Source organism: Mchenga conophoros, linkage group LG23 (genome assembly GCF_057382185.1).
Source record: "Mchenga conophoros isolate Kocher_MC1m ecotype Shallow Benthic linkage group LG23, M_conophoros_male_GT1.1, whole genome shotgun sequence".
NCBI lineage: Eukaryota > Metazoa > Chordata > Actinopteri > Cichliformes > Cichlidae > Mchenga > Mchenga conophoros.
The window spans coordinates 49,425,956-49,446,972 of record NC_140547.1 but is presented as its reverse complement, the minus strand read 5'-3'; the positions used below and the strand labels follow the sequence as shown (position 1 = coordinate 49,446,972).

General features: G+C 44.3%; 1 protein-coding gene across 1 annotated transcript; it reads right to left on the bottom strand.

Annotated features, from left to right (window-relative positions):
• Nucleotides 1-5,550: 5,550 nt before the first annotated feature.
• On the bottom strand, nucleotides 5,551-20,664 carry LOC146548235 (protein NLRC3-like). The gene is made up of 4 exons (XM_085265041.1): nucleotides 20,660-20,664; nucleotides 20,485-20,546; nucleotides 17,553-19,344; nucleotides 5,551-5,743 (listed from the first exon to the last, which is right to left on the bottom strand). The coding sequence occupies exons 1-4, from the start codon at nucleotides 20,662-20,664 to the stop codon at nucleotides 5,551-5,553; spliced, it is 2,052 nt and encodes a 683-aa protein (XP_085121167.1).
• Between the last annotated feature and the right edge of the window lie 353 nt (nucleotides 20,665-21,017).

The window sequence follows — 21,017 nt, the reverse complement described above, 5'->3', positions numbered from 1 at the left end:
GAGCACATAAATGTCCACGTCACAACATTGGGGCACGTGACAAGCCACCGGGGTTGGGTAGGGGGTGAGGAGTAATACGAAGGAACACAGCAGTCGTCCTACACAGCGCTACCATTCCAGCGTGGCACACGGACCCGCCGTCTTCCCCCACAGGAAACAAGCATCGAAGGCGTTTGGAAAGAGAGGGGGATGAGTGCGTGCTTATCAGTTTAAGTGTATGTGTGTGCGCGTCGTCCTGGAACGATGCTACAGTTGTTGTAATCCATAAAGAGGGCAAGGACCCCACAAACTGTCAATCATACAGGCCAATCTCATTACTTAATACTGATTTGCGCATTCTCACCACGATTTTAGCCAAAAGAGTTAGTAAAATTATTACACAGGTTATAAATCCAGATCAAACGGGGTTCATTGCAGGAAGGCACTATTGTCACGGCTGGCGGAGGGAGCCGTGTGGTGTGGAGGAAAAGGAGGACCCAAGATGCAGCGAACTGATGACAGAGTGATGTTTATTTACAAGGTGGTGGTGGTGGCAAAAACAGGCAACTCAACATGAGCAATTACAAACCTAAACTGGGAGAAACTAAAGACAAACCTGAGACCATACAAAAGGGGTGCGGGGCAGAGAGACGCAGAGACAGGAACGAAACACCATAGAATGCAGAGCTACACGGAGGAACGCAGTGATACATGGATGAACGCAGACGAGCCGACGAGGAGCACAGGCAGACACCAACTATAAATACACACACCAGGTAATGAGGAAATGGCACACAGGAGGGGACACAGCTGGAACTTAATGGGCATAACGAGACACAGACCTACAAAGTAAAACAGGAAATCTAGAACCCGAACCGGACACAAGGGGGGAGGACACAGAATAACTAGAACAGAGGGAAATAGTCACAAAACACAAAACGCTGGGTCAACGACCCAGGACCATGACAACTATGGCACTATATTGCCTTCCTGCAATATAGTGCCATATTGACAAAACATTGGCAATGGATATAGGAGGAAACATTTCACTAACATTCAAGGAGCGATGTGGCTTTAAATGGCCAGACGAAGGTATCAAGTATTTAGGAATTCAAATTCCTCACTCATTATCAGACTTGTTTAAAGTAAATTATGAAGTTATAGTTGCAAAAATAAAAAAAGACTTAGAGAGATGGACAGTCCTGCCTCTGTCTTTCTTGGGTCGGATCGAGAGTATACGTATGAATGTATTGCCAAGACTTCTAGACCTTTTTCAAATGCTGCCTATTAACATTCCCAACTCTACATTTGATAATTTAGATAAACTTTTTTCCAAATTTATATGGCAAAGCAAACGCCCAAGGATCAAGTTCCAAACATTAAAACTGTCAAACCTGCAGGGGGGATTGGCTGTTCCAAACCTGAAATATTATTTCTGGGCAGCTCAGATGAGACCCCTGACTGTATGGGTGCGGGATTTGTCTGAAACTCAGTGGCTAAACATTGAGAAGACAATGTGCGAAAGATCATTGGAATCCCTGCTTTGTTCTAACATTTCAATTAAAAATGTGCATATGGGGGAACGGACGAGGGTCACACTAAAGATTTGGCGTAGAATCAAACAATCATTTGGTCGTCCAAAAGAAATTTCAATTCTATCAATCCTCTCCTCCCTGCAGGGTTTTTCTCCTATTGTGGAAGACTCTGGCTTCAGAGCATGGTCACATAGCGGGCTTCATAAACTTTGTCATGTTGTGAGGAATGGGCACCTGAGCTCATTTGAACAGTTGAGGTCAGTTTTGGCTTCCTTCTTCTGACTTTTTTAGATTTCTGCAGCTAAGAAGCTTTTTGACAAAACATAAAGAATGGAGGCAAGTTTTGGAGCCCTCACCCATTGAGGAAATATTTCTAAAAATATTTCAAAGTAATTCCTCCCCAAAATTAATCAGTCATTTTTATAACGCATTTATGAGTTTCAATACAAATGCAACTTTGGATATTAAGGCAAGGTGGGAAGCTGAGACTGGCACTCAAATCTCAGAGGACACCTGGGAAGAGGTGTTCGGTGAAGCCCATCTGGTGACTAATTCTGGGCTGTGGAGAGAATTTAAATAGAAGGTGGTCATGAGATATTTTAGAACCCCAGAGATAATGGCCAAAATGAAGCCTACAAATCCTGACACCTGCTGGCGAAATTGTGGTACTTCTTTAGGAACCCACTCACATATATTCTGGTCATGCCCAAAAATCTGCCCACTTTGGAATGACATATTTAAAGTTCTCAGTACAGTTTTCCAACAATACAAAGACCAACAGTTAGCCATTTTAGGAGTCTTACCAAAGGGTTTTGCGGGAAACAATAAAAAGTATCTCTTAAGAATCTTACAGCAGCACTAAAGTGTATCACTATTAAATGGCTGAATCTTGACCCACCTTCATATAATATGTGGATTGATAAAGCAAGAGAAATTTACCAGATGGAGGAAATAACATCTGCTCTGCAGATTCAGAGAGAATTGTTTACTGAGCGTTGGCGACCCATACATGCTTTACTGTTTCAATAATTTAGCATAGGTCTGTTTCGTTTTGTCCATTTACGGCTAAGTTTGTCACATGTTAGGGCTGGGCGATATGGCCTAAAATCAATATCATGATAAATTGAGCAGTTAACCTCGATAACGATAAATGGACGATAACCACCCCAAGTGCCAAAAAACAAACTTTTTTTTTTTTTTTCATTTGATGGGGCTGTGGCAGGCAGCATAGTTCCTCCAGTTATTTTGATAATATTATTCCCCCTAGACCTATTCATTGCAATTATATTATTACCACTTTAAAGGACTGTAAAATGTCACTGAAAATAAATGAAGACAATAGTAGCAAGTACTTTTAGTGGTTAAGATTTATTAACTGAACAAAATAAAAAGTGTCGGATACAATATGTAACCATGCTCTCTAAAAAATGTATATCCCTTGTAAACAAAATAGTTTAATAATAAATATTATTTATTAAGAGGTTGGTTGTGTTACCTTGACTTGACGCAACAGTCTTTTTGCAGAGTTTACATTTAACAATTTTTTGATCAATATCATCCTTGTTGAATCCAAAATGTTGCCAAACGATTGATGATGCATTTTTTTTGTTAACAAGCGTCTCCTCTTCCTCCTCCACCAGCCTACCTCCGTCGCTGCTGCTTCAACATTTAAATCGTCCTCCATTTGTTCACCCGTGTCTCGTCTTGTTACAGGTAGTAGAGTCATGTGACTCCACCCCGTCAAGTCTGTAACGTAGCACAGCGTCTTAAAGGGACATGAACATCGCCAACCTGCACATGCCTTTCCTTTTTTTTTTTAAATACCGAATTTACCGACATGGGCAAAATGACGTCGATGAGAGTCATAAATTTCGGTAACGATAAATTTTTGATATCTCGCCCAGCCCTATCACATGTTATTTAATATTACATAAAGTTTTTGTTTTGTTTTCTTTTTGTTATGTTGTTGTCTGTTTGTTTGTTTTGCTTGGGTTTTGTTTTGTGCTTCCTAATTGCAGTTCTTATTTTAATCTACATTTCTGCATTGCGGTTCCTGTAACTGTCCTACTTGTGAACATTGACAAGTACAAGTTGCAATGTTGTAAATTATAATAAAAATTGAGTATAAAAAAAAGAACATTAAAGTCGTACATTTCTCATAAAAACAGGACAAAGACTTGAAAAAGTCGTGTTTTTCCTTCCAGGAACCACATGGCTTCACTTTTAAAGGTGAAGTGTGAAAGAAATGGACATATTTGAAGTCCAACACCTTTTTCCAGTCACATTATTAAAGCAGACAAACTACAAGCTCATTTTCATTCCAACAAGTCATCTTCTGACCTGGACTAACAACACTGGTCTCTATGTGCAGCTGGCTGTGAGACCAGTGCTCAGGGAGCGTCTACAAAGTGCAACACTGAAAGAACATCACACACTCATTTGCTTCCAGCACTTTCACACAAACATCTACTGTCATTATTGTCACCAAACTCTGTGGATCCTTTATTGCAAATTCAAATGGGATCAAATGGTCAGACAAAAGAGGGTTATGAGGAAATATGATGAAATGTTGTGTATTAGCAGCAACTTATTGAATCTTTTTCCTCAGAAACCAAACAAAATGATTGACAAACATGTTTTTACAAACTCAGTGTTGGACTTGGATCAGCAGGATAAGCTGATGTTTAAAGGCATTTGAGTCTCGCTGTATGAGAGTCCAGTTCTTACTCAATATTTATGGATGATGTTCTTTCAGTGTTGCACTTTGTAGACGCTCCCTGAGCCTCACAGCCAGCTGCACATGGACCAGCTGACATTACCCAGCATTAGAGGCGGCTGTAAAAAATTCATGTTCCCATTTAAATGGTTTTAATTTGAATAAAACGATGTTGATTCATTCAATCCTGAATCGATGTTTAATATAAATGTATTTTGCCAGAATCTCAGGTTAAAGCTCACAAACTATTTCAACAAGCAGCAAACAGCTAAAACAGTAAATGAGAGCAGCTAAACACACAAAGATGGAAACACAGAGCGTGGATCGTTCACTCGACGGCACGTACACGGACACGCCGTCGGGGCTGAAAGTGGACAGCTCACAGATCCTGAAGCTGCAGGTTTCATCTGTCTCCAACCAAAACTGAGTGAAGCAGCAGCAAAAGAAGATCCAAACTCTGCTTCACGTTTGATCAATATGCTCATGAATTCTCTCTGACTTTGGCTGTTCCTGCCTGCACAGCTCTCTCTCTCTCAGTGTACTCCAAGAACAGCTTCAAACATCTGTTTCTGCATCATTCACTGTTTATTAGCCACCAGTCTGCTGTTGTGTTCAGTGCTGTCGGCCTCTGACAGTAAAGCCTCATTTCTGCTGTTCCATGGAAACTTTTTAAAATGATGACAGATTACAAACTCTCAGCTGTGTCTGTAATCAAACCTCTGTAACTTTGCTTCACTTCAGCAGCATCAGCTCATGTTCACATGTTGCTTCATGGTTTGCTTCAGTTTTTGATCGACTGCAGAATATTTTGAAGGTTATCTGCTATAAAAAGCCAGAAGAGGAAAATCTGCTTCATGTGTTTCTGTTTGATCCTCAGTGACTTTGACACAAAGGCCTCTGCTGTGATGATCACACCTCTGATCAAGTCTCACAGTGTCACAACTGATAAATGATCAGAGTTAGAATATTTCTGACTGTCTGCTGTGTGCCGTGACCTTTGACCTGCTAAAGACAGTCAGCTGTGGATTATTCATTGTTGTGTCTGATACTTAGAACTGTGAGGAAGAAGCTACACAGTTAATCAGGGTCCCCTCTCTCTGAATCAGGAAAGGTGGGCAGGCCGCGTGTGGGCCGCGGGCCATACGTTGAGTATCACTGTTTGAAATGTGAACATTGTTCTGCTGCAGTCAATGGACTAAACCAGAGAAGAAGAAAACAGACTTTACCATGAAGATCCTCAGTGTGGATCAGTATAATATCAGCCTGATGTCTGCAGTTTAGTGTCAGCACAACTTTCACATCATATTCATCTCAGCACAACTAAAACATGCTGACTGACCTCAGAGTTTCAAATCGACATCGTGGATTCTCCAGGAAACCACACAGATGCTTCACTCCTGGATCCTTCAGGTTGCTGTAGGTTCCACTCAGGTCCACCTCTGTGGGATACGAGGGGTTGGACTTCAGCGCTGCTGCCAGATAATCAAGGCCATTATCTGACAAACCACAGACACTGTATAAAGAATGAAAGATGTAAGTTTATTAGACAAAGTGCTTGAAATCATTCAGTGTTTCATCATCTGTTCAGAGCTGAAGAAGGTTCAGAATGTAGAAGTTTAGAAAATGGAAACTCCAAACAGCTGAAGCCAACAGGAAGCAGCTTCAAACAAACACAACAAGAGAAAAAACTCTGAATGTTTCACATTAAAGTCGTACATTTCTCATAAAAACAGGACAAAGACTTGAAAAAGTCGTGTTTTTCCTTCCAGGAACCACATGGCTTCACTTTTAAAGGTGAAGTGTGACAGAAATGGACATATTTGAAGTCCAACACCTTTTTCCAGTCACATTATTAAAGCAGACAAACTACAAGCTCATTTTCATTCCAACAAGTCATCTTCTGACCTGGACTAACAACACTGGTCTCTATGTGCAGCTGCCTGTGAGACCAGTGCTCAGGGAGCGTCTACAAAGTGCAACACTGAAAGAACATCACACACTCATTTGCTTCCAGCACTTTCACACAAACATCTACTGTCATTATTCATGTTCCTGCTCCTGCCGTCCCATTTCACAAGCCTTGCACTTCCGGCCTTTGCGGTCTTTGAGTACGCGGCCCTTGAGGACCGTTAAGGCTTCAGACCCTGAATTGTGATACAGCCAGTGAGTACTTTCATAGGCTGCATCCTCCTGAGGACCCGGCCTTCACGGTCTATGTGGGCCGGGTCCTCCGAAGGTCGGGTAGGCCGGAAGTGCGAGGCTGTAATATCAGACGGTCTAGCCTTCTGATTAGCATCACCGCTGTCTCGGTGGAGTTTAATAACCTCGGCCGTCTGCTCCTTGCTATCTAAAATATAACAGGACACTGGTGGATGACGTCAGTGCGCACACACAGTGTTTACACACATCTTCAACCTTTCCCTCTCTCTGTCTGTAGTCCCAGCCTTCTTCAAAATGGCCACCATCGTCTCTGTACCCAAATCCTCCACCATCTCATCATTGAACTTCTGGCGACCTGTAGCCCTTACCCCCATTGTGAGCAAATGCTTCGAGAAGCTGGTCAGGGACTTCATCTGCTCTGCACTACCCGACTCACTGGACCCTCTACAATTTGCATACCGCCACAAGAGGTCCACTGATGATGCCATAGCCCTGACACTACATACTGCCCTGTCACACCTGGAGAAGAGAGACACGTATGTGAGAATGCTGTTTGTAGATTACAGCTCAGTATTCAATACCATCGTTCCCTCAAAGCTGGACAGGAAACTGCAGGATCTAGGACTGAGCAGCTCCCTCTGCAGCTGGATTCTTAACTTCCTGTCTGACAGATGCCAAGTGGTCAGACTGGGCAGCATCAACTCATCCCCCCTCACACTGAACACTGGTGCTCCACAGGGGTGTGTACTGAGCCCTGTCCTGTACTCACAGGAGAGGGCGGAGTACAGTTTGCGGACTTATCACCAAAGGTGATGAGACGGCTTACAGGGAGGAGGTCAGCGCCCTGACCCACCGGTGTCAAGACAACCATCTCACCCTCAACGTCGCAAAGACAAAGGAGTTGATAGTGGACTTCCGGAGGTGCAGAGAAGTACACACCCCATCACCATCAATGGTGCTGCTGTGGAGAGTGAGCAGCTTCCGCTTCCTTGGTGTACATCTGGCTGACGATCTTACGTGGTCAGTACTAGGGCTGCACGATTTTGCATAAAATGAGAATCACGATTTTTTGGCTTAGAATTGAGATCACGATTCTCTCACGATTTTCTTTTCCAGTATAAATATTTATTGCACTTATTAACTGCACATCAACTTCGTAACAGTTGAGACTGAACATAAAAACAATAAATAAACATAAAAACAACAAATGTCTCACGTTTTGTTGTTGCCGCAAAATGTTGTACTGCTTGAAATTCCGTCTCCACCGTTGCTCCACACTGCGTGTATAGAGCAGGTAGTGCAACAATAGAAAAATAGTTGCGGGACGGCACTGTGTAGCGTTTGTCTAGGGTGTTGATCATTTTCCTAAATCCCTCGTTTTGCACAGTGTTGATGGGAGCCATATCTTTGGTCAGGTGATAAGTGATAGCCTCCCTAATTTCTTTGTGCCTGCGGGAGTTCGACGTGTATAGGGAAGCGCTGTATAAGGTTCCCGTTATTGATGTTTGGGTTGTTGACCGGGACGGATTTTCTCCTGTTACTTTCGTCATCCCTGACGTGCTCTCCGTGGTTTTTTCCCTGCTAATTTTCGCAGCCAGCTTCTGTACCACGTGGTATAAGGCTCCGCCCTTGTCATTTGTTGAGCAGGAAGAGTGAGCGCTTGTTTTCATGCAGATTACGTCCCGGATCTAAATGCGGTACAATCGTCGTTGTCTTTTCTCTCTCTCTTTTTTTTAAAATCGTTGTAATTTTGGAAATGAGATCGGCTTTACATCTTCCAACAACTGCTCACACTGTCAAGGCAATACACCAGACAATTACATCCACGCTCTTTGGTTCTGTCCACCAGTGCAAAAGTTTTGGCGCGAGATATGTGAAGACTTATCAAAGTGTCTGAAATGTAACATTCCAACTTCCCCCTTAGTGTGTCTACTGGGCAGCTTAGATAATGTCACTTCAGAAAAGAATATAGCCCATATGATCTTCACTGCCCTATGCATAGCCAAGAAAACAGTCCTCATGAACTGGAAAAATAAAAATAATCTTAATTCTAACCAATATAGAAATTATCTATTAGATTACATTAGTCTTGACACAGCCTCTGCCACCACATTAGATCAATTGCTCTGGGCCCCTTTTATCAGCTCCATCACCTAGTGGGGGTGGGGGGTCATAGTTTGGTCCCGCCTTCACTGTTGTGATTGGTGAGGGGGTAGGGACAGGCTTAGGGCGTCGGGGGGTTCCCGGGAGGCATCTTCCTTGGGGGGCTCAACCCGGGGTAGCGGTCACGTCCGGTTGGGGGCTCTGTTGGCTCTCAGGTGACTGTTTCCTCGCGGCTGCGTGCAGCGGGGCTAGGGGAGGGTCTGTGCTGACGGACGTGGGTTACTGACCTGGCAACCTGGCTGCCCCTGGGTGGGTCCGGGATGGGCGTGAGGTTCTGGGGGCGCTCCGTCTCTGGGCTGGGGCCCGGGCCCGGGCCTCGGGGGCTTGGGTCCTGGTTGGTGTGCTGCCGGGGTTGTGGGCGGGTGGGTGCATGGGGGCCCGGCCCTGGAGCAGGGTGCCGCCGGTGCGTCGAGCCGCCTGGGGGGCTCTTCAACTGGTGGGGGGGATGGTCACATCTTGCAGGAGCTTTCTTCTCTTCAGGAACTCTCTGCAGGAGGGGGAGATACAGGAGAGGTGGAGGAAGATCTCAGCCTGGGCGTTTACCGTCTTATGTAGTCTGGAAGATGTGTGGATGGTGGGGTGGGTGCAGTTTTCTCTGTGGTGGGGTTGGGTGGACTGTCCAGGGCTCTGTGGAGCCGGAGGGCGCTACTGCACTGGGCCCCGGTCTGATGGGCCGCGGAGGGTGGGAGTGCCTACTGGGGTCAGCGGGGGAGCTGGCCCCAGGGAGGGGTTACCTGCCCCTCCCTTCCTTCCCTCCCCATCTCCAGCTGCCTCCCTCTTCCCGCTCCTCCACAACCACCCACACATGCAGGGCCTTGGAGTGGGGGTATGTCACCAGGGTGCAGAGGAGGCTAACCCCCCCCCTGTCCCCTTCTGGCTGCCTCTGCCTCAATTTTATCCCACAACTTAGACATTCACATTATTCACACTCTCATTACACATACATATAGGATCTTGGGGGTGGGCACAATCACGGAGTCCAAATTACCATCAGGGTGTATACCTCACCCCTGACGTCGTTGCCCACCTCTCAATTTTAAATACACTTAGTCATTGAGGGCTAGCAGGAGGGACTATGCGCTTACCTGCTGCTCCTTGGCAGGTAGCTCCAAGCCCTCCTGGGTTTTAATTACACCTTAGAACACATATGCATCAACACTACAATGAGCGGGTGGAGGGAGGTTTGGAGTCTTCTCCCACTCCCATTCTCTGCGGCCTGCTGGAGCGGGAGGGCTAGTGGGAGGAGTTGGCCGTCCGACTGCGGTCTGGGGTGTGGGGCCTCCCTGCTGCTGCGGAGTCGGGGTGGTCTGCCTCTCCCCACCGCAGGGAAAAGGGTAACACCACCTGGGTCTGGGTGCAATTCCCCCCTCCAGGGGCAAGGGTACCTAGACCCGGTTTGTAGAGTACGCTTGGGGAGTGTGATTGTGTGTACAGCGTCTCTTTATGTCTGTCTCCACGTTGGTTGAGTGTGGAGTGAGTGCATATGAGAGCATGAGGGTGGGAATGGATGTTTGTGTCTGTGGGTGCCTGTATGTCTGTGTCTATATGTCAGGTTGGGTATCAGACGCCACCTCTCTGGGGACACCTCAGGCCCTCCAAGGTTTGGAGGCCTATCTCCACCCACCACCACTTCCCCTGCCGGTGGCGGACTCCCTCAGGTGTCGGTGTGTTGGTGGTTCTTTGTGTCTGGGGGTGGGCGTCCGGGTACACACCGGCTCACTCCTTGGCGGCCGCTTGTCGGGGCCTGGGGCCTGGGGCTCGCTCGGGCCCCTTTGGAGGTGGGGTGCCCCCGGCCTCTCGGCCTGGGGCTCGGTCACTCAGGCACAGCTGGGGGCCGGCGGAGCTCACGGGCGCGTCACTGCAACTCCCCCTGACTTCTGCTCCGCGGCTGCTGGGCGAGCCCTCATCTGGGACTCTCCTCAGCTCTTACTGGAACAGTGGCGCGGCTGCCCCTCTGTTGGTCTTCCATGGTCTCTTGTGTTCTGGGGGCCTCTGGATGTCTGGAGTTTTGATCTCCTCCATACCCGCTTCACACCCTGGAGGACGGGGCTGTGGCCCCCCCACACTCCCTAGCAGATCATTACATGGAGAAACCTTTGGAATGCAAGCATGCTGATCCACACAGGTATGCACACAGGTGTACACATGGGTATTCACAGACGCGGACTAAAGCTTTCTTGGCTGCTGCCTCAAAGCACACTGTGCGCTGTCTATCTTGCGTGCTGCACAATATCGTTTATTATTTAGTAAATATTGATATCTATGACTAGCTAGTTTATTGTGATGGTGCTTTGTTTTCTCTATTATTATGTTGCTCTTTGTTGTTTGCTGTCTCCTCTGTTTGTTTTTTTTTGTTTTTTTGTTTTTTCTCCATACAGGTGACCCAGGAGTTCTTTTTTTTTTTTTCTCTCTCTTCCCCCCCCTCTCACCGTCTCTTCTCCCCTTTGGTTTTCTTTCTTTCTCTCATTCATTCCCCCTGTCCTATTTATAAAAAAAAAAAAAAAAAAAAAAATGACAAAGGATGAACTGAAGCTCTGCCATCACGTAATGTCGCATACTGCTGTTTCTGATGTCATTTAGAAAAAAAAAAAAAAAAAAAAAAAAAAAAAAAGGAAATGAGATCGCACATAAGTATGAATTGAGATCGCGATTTTCTAACGATTAATCATGCAGCCCTAGTCAGGACACATAAGCAAAACAGTGAAGAAGGCGCAGCAGCGCCTCTTCTTTGTCAGGAGACTGAAAAGATTCGGCATGAGCCCCCGCATCCTCAGGACCTTCTATCACTGTGCCATTGAGAGCATCCTCACTGGATGCATCACCACCTGGTATGGCAACAGCACCGCTTACAACCGCAAAGCTCTCCAGCGAGTAGTGCGGTGTTCTGAACGGATAATTGGAGGTGAGCTTCCCTCCCTCCAAGACATCTACAGGAAGCGCTGCCTGAGGAAAGCGGGGAGGACCATCAAGGACTCCAGTCACCCCAGCCATCAACTGTTCAGACTACTTCCATCAGGAAGGAGGTTCTGCAGCATCCGGTCCCCAACCAGCAGACTGAGAGAGCTTTTTCCACCAGGCCATCAGACTGCTGGACACTTCATAGACACCTCACCTTCACTACTGGAACTTCAACATTATGCACTCCACACTGTATATAAATGCCACTTGTTTTGCACATGTCCAACTACCAACCTCTGTATATTTTATTTTATTGTTTACTCTATTTAATTTCCATATAACTCTCAGATTTAGCCATTCTTCTATTTTGCTTGTTCTTATGTTATTGTATTTTTGCACACCTCTGTTGTTTGTGAAGCTCGCACACAAGAATTTCACTCGCATGTACTGTACCAGTGTACCTGCACATGTGATGTGACAGTCAAAGTGATTTGATTTCAGCCGCCATAACCCCCGCAGTACACTGACTTCATTTACTGAGGTTATATTCATCAGGTTTTTATTTCCTGATGTTCGTATGTGTCCTGCGTGTTTCAGTCGCCAATTCTGAATTATAACTAACATAAAAACATGTTTAAGGAGGAGAGAAAGCAAATAAATCCGATTAACATCTGATCTTTGTGTTTTTGTTCAGTAATCAGCGTGACCTGCGTATAAACGCATAAAAGAGATAACGTTGGTGTTTCATGTAGTAACTGCTGGCTTTAACTGTACAAAGGTTGTTCGACACTATGACACACATACAGACTTCATGATGTTCGGCTAATATTTTAATTGTGAATATTAATCACGAGGGTAAACGGCCCTGTACACCACGGAGCGAGGTCAGCATGTCCACGATATCTTCAGCTCTCTGAGTTAACCCAGAGTTTCCCAGCTGACTAATCTAACTGTCATCTACGAATATGTCACGGCTCATATCAATATGATTTTACACAAAATCATCCTTTTTACTGCCAACTATTCCAGAGACGTGAAAATCTACAGCATAAAGAACAAAAAATATAGCAGTCTAACGCAACACTGTAACAGAGATGAACCGTCTGTTTGTCGCAGATCAAAGTGGAATGAATGTGATTGGTTGAACAGGTGTCCGTGATCTGTGTTTTCTGCATTTTCATCAGCGTAAGAGACTCAGCAGCAGATTAGAATAACATTTATACGTTTAATAAATCATAAATCATACACAAAACGATCAAACCTGTTCCGACAGTTTGAGTTTGTGTTCCCTCAGCTGCAGACTCGCTGCTGTTTAAATGTTTGAGAGGAAGATTAGATATAAACAAACGTCAAACATAGACTCAGTCTGCGTTCACATTTGATATGAGGCCAGCACGTACAGTGGCTGTGTCCTGTTTTAAGATCGTATATGTAAAATTGTTGTCTGACCTGGAGTCCGTGGTTACCATGGTTACTGCATAAGCAGCTGTAATGTAAACAGCTGGCACAGCGGAAACCTACCGGCGACATGAGGTTTGTCATTGCAAAAGAACTGTCTGAATGGTTAACTGACGTTAACTTGGATAAATTATAGTTAAGCAGTCTCACAGATAACACCCACGGAGCTGTGTGACTGTTCACCACTACACTGAAATCAGCAGGCTATTACTGAAATACACGTGCTATCCGGTTGTTCAGTGATGACGCGACGAATCCTACTTCCGGGTCTAAAGTAGTCTGCGTTTAATATGGCTTTTGTGTTGTTAACATGTTTAATGTTATGTATTTTCTTCTATTTGATCTCAAAAAGCTCCTAAAACAGTCAGTGATCACTGTTGACCTCCCTCGGCTTTTATTACCGCTAATCATTTATTTAAGCTCAGTTTTTAAAGCCTTAGGATGTAACTACAGCCCAGCCCATGCAGCAGTATATGAATGACTAACCTCGTATTGTGGATGGATTATCTCAGTTGTTCTCCTGGCTGAAGTTTGGTCCTTTTACAGCATCCTGCCATGCGATTACATTTGTTCCTGACCACCGAGAACACTCACGTTAACTTTTATCGAGTGGAAAAAAAGTTAGCTTGTTTATATTATGCTAACATAGCTGTGTCGCTAGCGGTCACGTAGCACATCATTATATACCAGCTAGCCCAACTTCAGTAACCCTACAAACGTCACTGCTGTTTAGTTTTCTGTCTTCATTTATGCTGGAAGTGATAACAGAGCTGTACGTTTTAATTTGTTTCCAAAACCCCGCAGTCAGGACATGCTATATTGTATTTAGATAGAAGCTAGCGAGCTAACTCCCTGCTAACTTCTAACTCCGTTAATTGTCATAAATTCCGTTTTCATGGATGCCTGGATGTTAAACTCAATTGTTACACCTGGTAGAGCAGAACGCTGATCATTTTATTAAAGATGAAAGACTTTAGACAGTTTTTCAACTCTCAGTAATGCCATAGTGATCGTTTGATATATGGACCTGCAGCGGAGTTTAGACCCAGACACGGCTAGTGACGTCAGACTGAACAACCGGATATCATAAACTATGATATAAATAGGGAGGTCCTATTAACATGTTTAGTTTTACAGGACACCTTCCTGCCTTTAGTCTCATTCATGAGCAGTATTAGTTTTCTTCTAACATCCAGAAGTCTGCATGATGTGTTTCATAGTTTCTAACAAGCCTTTGACAGGTAAACATAACATGACCGAAACACACACAAACAAACAAAAACAATCACACAAATTATATGTTAACCTCGTTTATTTTTAGTTAAGTAAACTCTAAAAATTCTAACAGATCGCTGGTGCTTAGAATACAGTTGAATAACTATTAAAAACCAGATGATGTAATATTTCTGCCCAGGTTGCAGTCTGAACACGCTGTTGCAAGCTCTGCTCCTCTCAGTGGAAATACGCCGTCTCTTTCCTCTTTGTATAAAAACATTTTAAAAGTCAGTTTAATCTCAAAATTCACTGTTAAATCCAAAACACACCAGATAAAGAAAAGCGAACGGTTCAGTCTAACACAGTGAACCATTAAACTTCAGTAAAACTATGAAGTTATGACGTCTTGATGCATTCTCAATCATCCAGGGAAGTAAGTGAAAAGGGAAAGACCATCTCTGAATCGAGGAGGAGCCTAAGGGTACATCTGTCACCATCTTACATGCTGTGATTGCAGCCATTCCCCAACTCTCTGTGAATGGGACTCATGGACATTGATCAGTGGTTGTTGATCAATGGCTGTGACAGTTTGCATAATTCTGATTAATGAACTGACCTCCCAGCCCATTGTTCCTTCAGTGGGCTGGTTTCAGTCATTATGCAAATGTACTGTTTATAAGATTGAAACCTGCAGTCAGCTGAGACTGAAGAAGTCACCTGATGATGACGAAACAAAACGCTACGTCCAGATGAACAGAATCAACTTTTGGAGACATGCAGTTTAACCTCAGCCAAACCGATTTGCTCAGTTGTAAATAAAACAGCGAAGTAAACGTGACCCGACAGACAGAACCTGAGTGAATTAAGTCCAGCGTTTAACCACTGAGAGCTAAAACTCAGCTGAGGTTTCAAAGCTGTGTGATTGGACATCAGCTGCTGATGAAGTTGGTTCGCCTATAAAGTGCTCTGTAGGGAAACAAGCTTCAGCAGCTCTGCGCTCGGGGAAAAAACTATATTTACTTATCTTGTGCAGAAAAATGCGCTGACATTGCGTTATATCGAGCACCGGCTGCCCAGTTAAACTGTGACTATCACCAGGTCACGTGGGCGCGTTTCTTGAATTAGCAGCTAAACAGCTGACAGGTGAGGAGGAGGATGCATGCAGGTAAACTGAGGGCCTGTTGAGCTGATCGCTGGTGTCCTGAGAAACACGTCAGCTCGTTCTTTATGTTACAGAAGCACAGAGACACAAGGCGGAAAAAGACGGTGAAAATGAGAATCTGCAAATGCAACATGTGGAACACGGACAGTGGAATATGTAAACAAACTGGGTAACGTAACCCCCCCCAAAAAAACCCCAAAAACAGTTAAGCTGGAACACCGGGGCTGTGAGCTCGGTGCTCTCTGTCAGCTGACTGTTAGCAGAGCGAGTGAAATCTCTGAAAACATCTGAGCACTTTTGCAAACACGTTCTATGTTGACAACCTGACCAGACGTGTGAAGATTACGCTGCGACAGTCGCGGCTAAAACACTGTTAAAAGTGTAGTTGGTGACAGAAAAACAGGATATTTTATAACTTTACACCACCATTGCTGACGGTGATTTGAAATGCATTCTGGGATACCTGGCTGCCCCAAGGCCACACAAGCAATCGATTATCTAGGATCGACCTGTCTTGACTTACTTTGCACGGCAACCAATCAAATGCTAGAGAAGCTGCAGTGGCAGCGTTAACCCCGCCCACTTAGTTTGATGGGTGAGGCTGACAGATAAAATGATTTCAAGTTGAGACATGAAGGGGACAAAAGTGTCAAAATGAATTAAATAAATACATCATTAAATAATTAATTAAAACTGTCAATAATTAATTAAATGTGTTGTAAATATTTATTTAATTATTTCCAATTTTAATTAATTATTGCCACATTTAATTAATTATTTAATGGTGTATTTAATTATTTCATTATGGCAGTCCTGGCGTTCCACAGCACCGTGCCATAAGGCAAAAGTGATAACTGGCTCGGGGACCAGGTCCCCAGATCTTAATCCAATTGAGAATTTGTGGTCAATCCTCAAGAGGCGGGTGGAGGAAACAAAAACCCACTAATTCTGACAAACTCCAAGAAGTGATTATGACAGAATGGGTTGCTGTCAGTCAGGATTTGACTGAGAGCACGCCCAGTCGAATTGCAGAGGTCCTGAAAAAGAAGGGCCAACACTGCAAATACTGACTGTTTGCATAAATGTCATGTAATTGTCAATAAAAGCCTTTGAAACGTATGAAGTGCTTGTCATTATATTTCAGTACATCACAGACACAACTGAAACAAAGATCTAAAAGCAGTTTAGCAGCAAACTTTGTGAAAACTAATATTTGTGTCATTCTCAAAACTTTTTGGCCACGACTGTACTTTCTTCTCACATGTCCATCACTCCTACTCTCGCCTGGATTATTTTTTGGTCAGCAGCTCACTGCTGAGTGACATCTCAGACACTGAGATGAAGACTTTGTTAAATATTTTTAAAAAAGAGTGGACTTAGGAAATACTGAACAAAATACCCCAAAAATTTGAACACAGTAACAAATTTGGTTGATTTTTAGCTAACCAGTTAAAAATAAATAAAGAAAAAACAACTATATGTGCTGTTAAAGATGATCTGGGAACACAATGTATGACCTGAAAGAATGAACAACATTTTTAGGGATTTCTATGAAACTTTATATTCACCACAAATAAACGCGTCTAAAAAAAGACATTTATTAGTTTCTTGACAGCGTAACTCTTCCAAAATTACTAGACAGTCAAGCAATGTCAGTGGATTCACCAGGTGACGCCGGGTGAACTCCAGGAAGCCCTGATAAGTATGCCCAATAATAAGGCTCCAGGTCCAGATGGCAGAATTCTACAAAGAATTCTGGACGATTCTGGCACCAGTTTTTTACAGAACGTTGTTGGAAATCAAAGAAAAGGGCAGACTTCCATCAAATATGAATTCTGCAAACATTAGTCTCCTGCTAAAACCAGGCAAAGACCCTGTACATCCCTCAAGCTATCGTCCAATATCACTTATAAATGTAGACCTTAAAATAATCTGCAAAGCTCTCTCAAAGAGATTAGAGAAAATAACCTCCCTCTTAATTCATCCTGACCAAACTGGTTTCATAAAAGGTCGGCACTCATCAACAAATACACATAGATTACTTAGTTTCATAGACTACTCATGCAGTAAAAACATCGAAACTACAATATTTTCTTTAGATGGAGAAAAAACGTTTGACAGAGTTAACTGGAAATGTTTATTTCCAACTTTACACAAATTTGGTTTTGGAAACTCTTTCAAAAATATTACACAACAGCTTGTGTCAGAACAAATGACCAAACATCCTCCAGCTTCTGCATTTCTGAATAACAAATCTTGGACTCACCGAGCCTTTCTGCAGTTCCTCACAGCTGGAATCAGTCTCTGTCGTCCCTCTGCTGATGTGTTGTACTTCTGCAGGTCCAACTCATCCAGAACCTCCTCTGACATCTGCAGCATGAAGGCCAGAGCTGAGCACTGGATCATAGTGAGTTTCTTCTTTGATCTGTTCTCTGACTTCAGGAACTCTTGGATCTCCTGGTGTAATGAGAGGTCGTTAATCTCCATCAGACAGTGGAAGATGTTGATGCTTCTGTCAGGAGAGATTTTAAGCTTCTTGTTATTCTTCAGGTTCTTGATGACTCTCTGGATGGTTTCTGGACTGTTCTCTGTCTGACCCAGCAGACCTCCTAAGAGTCTCTGGTTGGACTCCAGACAGAGGCCATGAAGGAAGCGAACAAACAGGTCCAGGTGGCCATTTTTACTCCTGAAGGATTTTGTTAGTGTTTCCATCAAAAAATTGTCCAGAGATGACTCTTTGTATTTTTTTCCCAGGAAGTCCTTCAGCACCTCTGACTTCCTGTTGGTGAAACAGTGGAACATGTAGACTGCAGCCAGAAACTCCTGGATGCTCAGATGAACAAAGCAGTAGACTGGTTTCTGGAAGATCACACACTCTCTTTTGAAGATCTCTGTACAAACTCCTGAGTACACCGAGGCCTCTGTCACATCCAGACCACACTGCTCCAGGTCTTCTTGGTAGAACATGATGTTTCCTTTCTCCAGGTGTTCAAACGCCAGCCTCCCCAGCTTCAGAAGAACTTCCCTGTCAGCCTCCGTCAGCTCCTGTGGACTCGTCTCATGTCCCTCGTGGTACTTGTTCTTCTTCCTCTTTGTCTGAACCAGCAGGAAGTGTGAGTACATGTCAGTCAGGGTCTTGGGCAGCTCTCCTCTCTGCTCTGTAGTCAACATGTGCTCCAGAACTGTAGCAGTGATCCAGCAGAAGACTGGGATACTACACATGATGTGGAGGCTCCTGGATGTCTTCATGTGGGAGATGATTCTGCTGGACAGCTCTTCATCACTGAATCTCCTCCTGAAGTACTCCTCCTTCTGGGCGTCAGTGAAGCCTCGTACTTCTGTTAGCCTGTCAACACATGTAGGAGGGATCTGATTGGCTGCTGCAGGTCGGGAAGTTATCCAGACGAGAGCCGAGGGAAGCAGATTCCCCTGGATGAGGTTTGTCAGCAGCTGGCTGACTGATGACTTCTGTGTGACATCAGACAGCAGCTTCCTGTTGGTGAAATCCAATGAAAGTCTGCTTTCATCCAGGCCGTCAAAGATGAACAAAAGCTGAGAGACAGCCAGCTTCTCTGCTGTGACCTTCTCTAATGTTGGATGGAAAACATGGAGCAGCTCCAGAAGACTGTACTGCTCCTCTCTGATCAGGTTCAGCTCCCTGAATGAAAGCAGAACCACCACACTGACATGTTGGTTCTCCAAGCCCTCTGCCCAGTCCAGAGTGAACTTCTGCACTGAGAAGGTTTTTCCAACACCAGCCACGCCGTTGGTCAGAACCACTCTGATGGGTCTCTGTTGGTCAGGTAAGGCTTTAAAGATGTCCTGGCACCTGATTGGAGTGTCATGGAGGGCGTCCATCTTGGAAGCTGTCTCCAGCTGCCTCACCTCATGTTGGCTATGAACCTCTTCACTCTGTCCCTCTGTGATGTAGAGCTCAGTGTAGATCCTGTTGAGGAGGGTTCTACTTCCTGTTTCATCACTTCCTTCAGTCACACGTTCACATCTCCTCCTCAGACTGATCTTATGTTCATCTAAAACCTCCTGCAGACCAACATCTGCTGAAAGAAAGAAAAACAGAAAGAAAACTCTTCAATGTCTGAACAACAACAAGAAGTCCAGTTTTCAGAAATGAGTCCATCAGCAGACAGATGTTCAGTCTTACTTTGTACACAGCTGCTCTGACTGGCTGTCTGCAGTCCAGCTCTGCTTCTGGATCTTTCTCCACACTGGGGACAGGACCAGTCTCCTGATGAAGCAGACTGGTCCCAGTATGAGGACATGCACTGTCTGCAGAACCAGTGTCCACAGCTGGTAGAGACTGGATCCTTCAGGACGTCCTGACACAAAGCACAGCAGGACAGCTGCTCCTCCTCACAGACACCACTCCTCTTCCTCTTCCTCCCTCTGTGAACACATTTCTTTATCACTAAAATCATTGACTGTCAGTGACAAACATCCAGATTTGATGACACTGTGCAGAAGCTCTGATGGTCACAGAGAAAAGTCAAAGTGGAGAAACTTGTGTTTGAGTTCAGAATCCAAGTTTCCTTTGCTGTTCCTGCCTGTCTTATTAAACACAGAGTGATCAGCCTACAAACTCCACAGTAAAAGCCTTCATCACAGAGCTGATTATGTCCTTCACTGGATGCACTGGAAGTTTGGGATCCATCACATTCTACTGACCTTTGACCTCCTCTAAAAACTGTGGTGGAGCAGCGGTGTCACATTCAGAGCTTTCAGCTTTATTTTGAAAGAGTTCAGTCATCAGGAAGTGAACTTCTGGGTTCTGATTTCCTTTCTATTATTTTACAGAAGTGAAGAAGAAGAACTAAAAGCTTTGAAATGATCTGAGTGATATTTTTGAACATTGCCACCAAATTGAGTTCAGCCTCCAGCAGTAACTTTGTTTCATGATGCCTCCCTGATGATGTGATGTTTGATTACAAACCTGTTTATGTGTTAGACATTAATCACATGAACACAGGCAGAAAAAAGAAGCCAATGAAACAAATGACAGAAACGTGTTCATTCACTGCCATGATCCATATTTTATATGTACAGATGTTTGTAAAGAACACGTGTGCAGCGCTTTGTTCTGAGTATCTGCTGTCAGCACACAGTGCAGCAATAACTACAACCACACGTTTCTGTAGATCCTGAACATCAGCCTGGAGGAATCTGACCTCAGGTCTGCACACAGAGGAGCTTCACCTCTGGGATGATGCTGGCTTCAGCTCCTTCTACAATCAGGCAGAAGCTTCTGCACCATCAGGACACAAACAGAGAGGAGCTTCTATCCTCAGACCATCCAAGTCCTAAATCAGAACATGCTCCCCTCATAGCATCACCATCAGGGTTTAAACAGGACCTTACATCATGTTCTTGTCTCACTGTCATATTTCAGATCATACCTGATTCATTATGACGTCACACGCTGCTACACTGATCCTGCTGCTTCATTACTGCTGATATTACTCTGCTCACTCTGTTCAGTTACTCTGTTTACATCACTTTGCTCATTTGCTTTGTTCTGCTTGCACTGCTCTGTCAGTACATGCTGTGCTAATGTGGCACAAAGCACTTTAACATTACATCTGCACAATGTTTCATTATTTCATTTAATGATTGTTTCTAATGTTTTGTCCAGTCACAGGAGCAGCTCAGCACATTTCACTGTGTTGTACGTGTATGACGATGCCTGTGACAAATAAACAGCCTCGGACTCTTCAAT

Coding starts and splice junctions, on each gene's coding strand:
- LOC146548235 (XM_085265041.1), bottom strand. Junction 19,345..20,484: donor CCCAGAGGTGAAGCTCCTCT/GTGTGCAGACCT, acceptor TCTTTCTTTCAG/CAGATGTTGGTCTGCAGGAG. Junction 5,744..17,552: donor AGGAACTGCAGAAAGGCTCG/GTGAGTCCAAGA, acceptor TTCTTTATACAG/TGTCTGTGGTTTGTCAGATA.